This window comes from Mus caroli, unplaced genomic scaffold (assembly GCF_978045245.1).
Source record: "Mus caroli unplaced genomic scaffold, Mus_caroli_1 scaffold_2, whole genome shotgun sequence".
Taxonomy (NCBI): domain Eukaryota; kingdom Metazoa; phylum Chordata; class Mammalia; order Rodentia; family Muridae; genus Mus; species Mus caroli.
The window spans coordinates 137,131,533-137,137,532 of record NW_028227257.1 but is presented as its reverse complement, the minus strand read 5'-3'; the positions used below and the strand labels follow the sequence as shown (position 1 = coordinate 137,137,532).

General features: G+C 40.3%; 1 protein-coding gene across 2 annotated transcripts in view; it reads left to right on the top strand.

The window, feature by feature from the left end:
* Positions 1 to 2,646: 2,646 nt before the first annotated feature.
* The window catches only part of Arhgap15 (Rho GTPase activating protein 15), a 638,684-nt gene continuing 635,330 nt past the window's right edge, over positions 2,647 to 6,000 (top strand). For both annotated transcript variants that reach the window (XM_021155709.2, XM_085834942.1), the window contains exon 1: positions 2,647 to 2,732. In XM_021155709.2, the coding sequence (XP_021011368.1) occupies positions 2,722 to 2,732 (11 nt within the window). In that variant the 5' untranslated portion in view covers positions 2,647 to 2,721. The remainder of the gene's footprint in view (positions 2,733 to 6,000) is intronic.

Here is a 6,000-nt window from a genome sequence, read left to right as displayed (position 1 = left end):
CAGTCCTGACTTCCTTTGGTGATGAACAGCACAGCAGTATGGCAGTGTAAACCGAATAAACCCTTTCCTCCCCAACTGTTCTCTGTTCTCCTTTCCTCTCCTCTGCTCTCCTCCTCTTCTTTCTTCTTCTTCTTCTTCTTCTTCTTCTTCTTCTTCTTCTTCTTCTTCTTCTTCTTCTTCTTCTTCTTCTTCTTCTTCTTCTTCTTCTTCTTCTTCTTCTTCTCCTTCTCCTTCTCCTTCTCCTTCTCCTTCTCCTTCTCCTTCTCCTTCTCCTTCTCCTTCTCCTTCTCCTTCTTCTTCTTCTTCTTCTTCTTCTTCTTCTTCTTCTTCCTCTCTCTCTCTCTCTCCCTCTCTCTCTCCCTCTCCCTCTCCCTCTCCCTCTCTCTCTCTCTCTCTCTCTCTCTCTCTCTCTCTCTCTCTCTCTCTCTCTCTCTCTCTCTCTCTCTCTGCCTCTTGCTTGCTACTGGTCATTATGATTGAGAATATAAACCTCTCAGCTACTGCTCCTTTCCTATGTCTGTCTACTTCCTACCATGTTGATAAAGGACTGAATCTCTGAAACTTTAAGCAAGTTCTCACTTAAATTCTTTCTCTTGTAAGAGTTGCCTTGGTCATGAAGTTGCGTCATAGCAATCAGCCAGTAACTAAGAAACTTATACTTTTTAGAGATGTGCAGATTAGTTAAACCTACTTATTATGCTCCCTACAGCAGAATTTTCATATCCCTATGCTCCATTATGTGGATAACTCACTGAGTTTTCAGGAAAGTAAATCGCTTGGCCAAGGCTAAGCAGCAGCAGCAAAATTGGTGCCTGGATTCAGCTTTCCTCCAGTCTATCATCATTCTTCCTACTTTCTTGCAGACACCAAGAGTGAACACTCAGCAAAGTACCCGTGGACTCATATATCTAAGGAGGTCCATTTAGGAAGGACATTAGACAGCGAATTGAATGAGTGAGATTGGAAAGCAGTCCCCAACTCTGTGTTCCCCAGAGCTCTCATCCAATTAATCTGAGGAGAAGATACTGTGATCTATTTTCTCACACATTTGGAAGGAAATGACTCTGCTCCTGGGCCATGCCTGTCTGCTTTCTGCCATGTTGATAACGGACTAACCCTCTGAAACTTTAAGCAAATCCTCAGTTAAATTCTTTCTCTTGTAAGACTTGCCTTGATCATGAAGTCGCTTCATAGCAATCAACCAGTAAATAAGGGCCATTCATTTACACAACAGAATACTAGTTAGCTATTAAAAGTAAGAACATCGTGAAATTTGCAGACAAAAGATGGGACTGGAAAACATCCTGAGTAAGGTAACCCAGACCAAAATGACATGCATGGTATATACTCACTTATAATTGGACATTAGCCTTAAGGATACCCATGCTACAATCCAACAGACCCAAAGAAGTGAAATAACAAAAAGGACCCAAGGAAGGATGCTTGAATCTCACTTAGAAGGGGAAGTAAATAAAATAGTCATTGAGGGTGGGTGGAGGAAGGGAAATGCAGGGGAGAGAGGATGGGGAATGGTGTGTAGGAAGATCAGGTTTAGGGAGAGTCAGGAGAGTGAAGAGAAATTGGCCTGGTGGGGGCTGGGGTGGGGGAATGACTCTCTGACATGCCAGAGATCTGGCATTGAGAAGACCTCAGGCAGTCTATGAAGGTGACTCTACCTGAGACTCCTAACAGTAGCAGATATGGAGTGGCTACCTCCTGCATTATACAGGACTCCCAGTAGAGGGATAAGGACACCAACCCACCCTCAAAATCTTCCACCGATCTCCTTTTTGTGATACCCTGCAAATCTCAAAACCTTACTAAGCCTGGTAACTAAGGAGCAGACGTTCTCCCAGTGAAGATGCACACATGAGGGCTGATCCTGAGATCAGCTGAAGCTTGCTATCAGAGGGATAGGCGCTTGCCCAAAGGACAGCCCTTGGACAGTTTATTCTGATGTTTTCTTTATGTTAGACTAAAGGGCTGTGTGGTTTGCACAAATATTTTTCATGGCATTTCAGATCTGCTTGGGAAAGTCAGAGAGAATGTGCCAGGGTGAAACTTCATGCTGTTTCACGCTATAGCAGGCACTCTGAGCAACTCTCCCTGGGCACCTGCTGGCTCTGGGATTCCTGCTCTAAAGTTCTGGTGCATCTACACCTAACTCATATAGGCTCTTGTATGTCTAGCCACAAGTGTGGCAAGTACCAGTACTGGGTTAGAGCTGAGGTCTTGGTTTCCCAATAGATATGCAGTGCTTTTTGATAGCATGAATATGCATAAGATAACCCAGGCCTTACTAGAAGACAGAGAAAGAGGAACTTTCCACTCTTCTTGACAACCAGTTCCTCCCCTGACCCAACCCAACCCAGTGGCTAAAATTTTAATCACATTTTCTCTTTTAGAATAACTTGATGCACCACATATAAATATACGGCACTTGAAAACTGACTATAACATTGATAAATAATGATATTATTGACTGACTGTGCAAGGCAAACTCTAAGGGGAATAATGTGGTTAACTACATGTACCCAGGAAGTGGGTTGTTTTTTTAAAGTCTCTGCTCGCTCTTTGCCCCCACCTTTTTTTTTTTCTTAAGTACTGAAATTAAGCAGCAACGAGCACAGGCCTCCCCTTAGGACACGTGACCTTACTCCTTTCCGTTTTGTTGTAAGAGTCAGTAAAAGGAGTTGATGGCAGTTTTAATAGCAAGTCACGATGGAGAAAAGGTACGTAACCTTACGTTTGTACTGTGGGTTAACTACTTGAGAGTATTGCTGGCACAAATGCATAATCACTTCTACAGATTGGAAGGCTCTTACCTATGAGCCAAATATCAGCTTGTTTCTTTCAGCGCAGAAAGGTGTATTCTGTCTCATAGCTGCAACTGGCCAATTCATATTTCTTTTATGGAAATATTATACTAGCATCTTTTCATGATTTTCGCCTAAAATGTTAAAGACTGAATATAGAAAAGTTTTAGATTGAAAGTGCTTTTAAAAGTAATTGTTCGTAAAATACATGAGACCATGTGCCCTTAACTGATAGCTACTTTAAAACTCGAATTATCGGAAATACAGATAATGAGAGGAAAAAAAGCCACTATAAATAACAATAGGAGAGGGCCTCTTAAATTTCAGTGAGAAAAATACTCCCTCTCAGGCACTATGTAAAGAGCTATAAGAAGGTTCTCAAACATAACCTGATAAAACAGCCACTAAGAAGCAAGAAAATTGTATCGCATAAAATGATAAGCTTCATCACAACTGAGCATTTCCCCTAACATTTCTGTGTTGAACTGGATAACATCAGGGCAACTTTCTAATTCATAAAAAGACATTTATGTTGAAAACAAAAGTTTCACCTGATTTCACTGGCTTTTGTTTCTGGGAAGAGAGCTCACTTGAGACATCCTTTTGTTGTTTAAGGTAACTGTATTTTTAAGTGTTCTGAAATAATAAACCTTTGAGATGAAAAGAATTTGTTCACTGCAAACCAGCAAGAGCTTTGCTTAGCCATTGACATTGTGCTAATGTCTCCATGCATTCTAACGTAGCTAGAGATATCCTCAAAATGTTGCTAATCTGAGACAAATAGCTAAACAAATATAACTGGAAAGTTTTGTAAAAATTTAATAAAAGCACAAGATATTATCCCCTTGTCTCTCACAGTATTTTATCGTGCTGGTGGATAAGGAAGTGCACCCCACAATGCAAATATTGGGGGTTATTAAAATGGTTACAGGGTTGATAAGTGGCAACAATCTTTTTTCTTTTATTGTGCTCTATTGAAAGACATTTATACATATTTTTTTGACATAGTCAGTTTTAAAGGAAATTATTCAGCAGGCTGATACACTCATGGCACGATGCATTTAAGTTCTCTTCAATTGTCCACACTGAAGCTAGCTACTTGTTGACTGTTGAAATGATTACAGAAAAATAGAGATTAAGGACATGGTATCCAATACTTTTTATTGTTAGCATGTCAGAAGATCTTGGTAATATATACTTGCTTTGATATTCTGATAAGAGTTTCAATTTGTTGTATTTCCTCACTATGGAAAGCAGTATTTAAATCTGTCTTCAATATTGTGCTGTTGAGACTTTGCCTCCTGAGCTGTATTCTTCAGATAATTTTTGTTGATATGTTATTGCTGATTTCATTGTATTATAAAAAGAACAGCACATGAATAGAGGTGATAGAACCCACACACTAGCAAAAAAAAAAAAAAAAAAAAAGAATGTTCAGGCAAGCATCTGAAGTACGGATAAGACCATTAAGGTTTAAAATATTTCATGTGATTGAAAACTGAATTATTTGTAATAAGTGTTTTTGCAGATACTGTTAATGTCAGATTTTTTTGGAGTATGTATGAAATGAAGGGTAAATTAAGACAGTTTTGGAGGGATGTAGACAAAGCAGAAAGTGAAATACACAAACTGATGATTTCAGACCTGTTTTGCAAAACAATGGTGCTCAGACTCTGTACTATTCAGACCAAATCTTAAGGGACTTGATTATAAATGAGTTATTCCAGATCATTCTGCCTTTGTGCATGTTGAATAGCTAGGCACGTTTTCGTGACATGAAACAAGACAGAGAATTTTATTTCCAAACTCGCTGCAGAGCAGAGCTGATGAAGGAGAAAAGTCTTTCCTATGTACCCTCCCTTTGCTAATTTTTGACCCTCTGTCATGGGGTACTCCACAGCCGTGTCTGATCTAGAATCCTGCAGTTTACTTATCTCATGATACAAAACAGAGAGAGGGACTCTAAGGCAGACAGCCTTATACTTTAAAGGAAGGCCACATGGCCTTGATGTCCTTACCAGGCCTTCTCTGCTCCCCAGCGTAGCTCTAATATGACCTCTCAGACAGCAGCATCCAAATGACCACGTCAATGTTGACAATTTCCAATCTTGTTTAAAGACGTTGTGCATGATAACCAGTTGTGAACAATCCTGGACAGAGCATCTTGCTACCCCAGTCCAATCAGTGAAATTTAAAGACAGACTTTCTAAGAGTGCCTAACAAGGATCTAGCTCAGAGGTATACTCATCTTTATAAATGAGTCCTGTACAAGTACACATCCTTTTTCACACCAGTGAGAAACTTCTGCAATGTAGCTTCAGAAAAGTTTTGTGTTTTCATACACAAAATACCTGGAACAACGTAGATGATTTTTGTGAATGAATGAGTGTGGTCTGTGTGTACATTCAAGTGTGCTTGTGAAGGTACACATATGTGTGTGTGCGTCTGCATGCTCACTCATATTTGTGTTTGCGTATAGGCCAGAAGTCACATGTCCTCCTTAATTCCTCTCAATCATATATCTCAGTGATCGGGTAGCTCAGTTATTAAGCTAGACTTGATGTCCAGAAAACTCCAGACACCCTCCCATCTCTGCCTTTCCAGTACCGAGATTACAAGCCCAAGCCACAGTCTCTGAGGTTTTCATGTGGAAGCTTGGGGATCCAAACCCAGATCTTCATGCTTAGGCAGTAAAGACTTTACTTACTGAACCATCTGCCCTGACTGAAGATGTGAGTGTGTGTGTGTGTGTGTGTAAGTCTTTAAGGCTCTGAAATGAACTGCTTGGATATCATAATTTTATAATGTGAAATACGTGTTATGTGACAAACGTAGGAAATGAACTTATAATTTTTATGAATCTTACATGATAGCAGACAAAACTGTTTCGTTGCTGATGATGCAAAGCTAGCAGGGGTAGTGTGATAGTACCTGACTCAGGACAGCTCCACAGAACACAAGGTCAGGAATAGCTGGATCAAGGATCTCCCTTGGGACTCTCAGGATTAGGTCTTCATACTTTCTATGTCTGCAGAAATTCTCACGGACTCCACAGCAGTGCTTCAGGCTAATGTTTTGTCCTTTCTGCAAACTTGATGGCAAAAGAATACTGTTCCCATCACCATGGTAAGACCTGAGGTTTGTGTCTGACCTCTTTCACTGGGATCAGATGCAAGAACCCTGG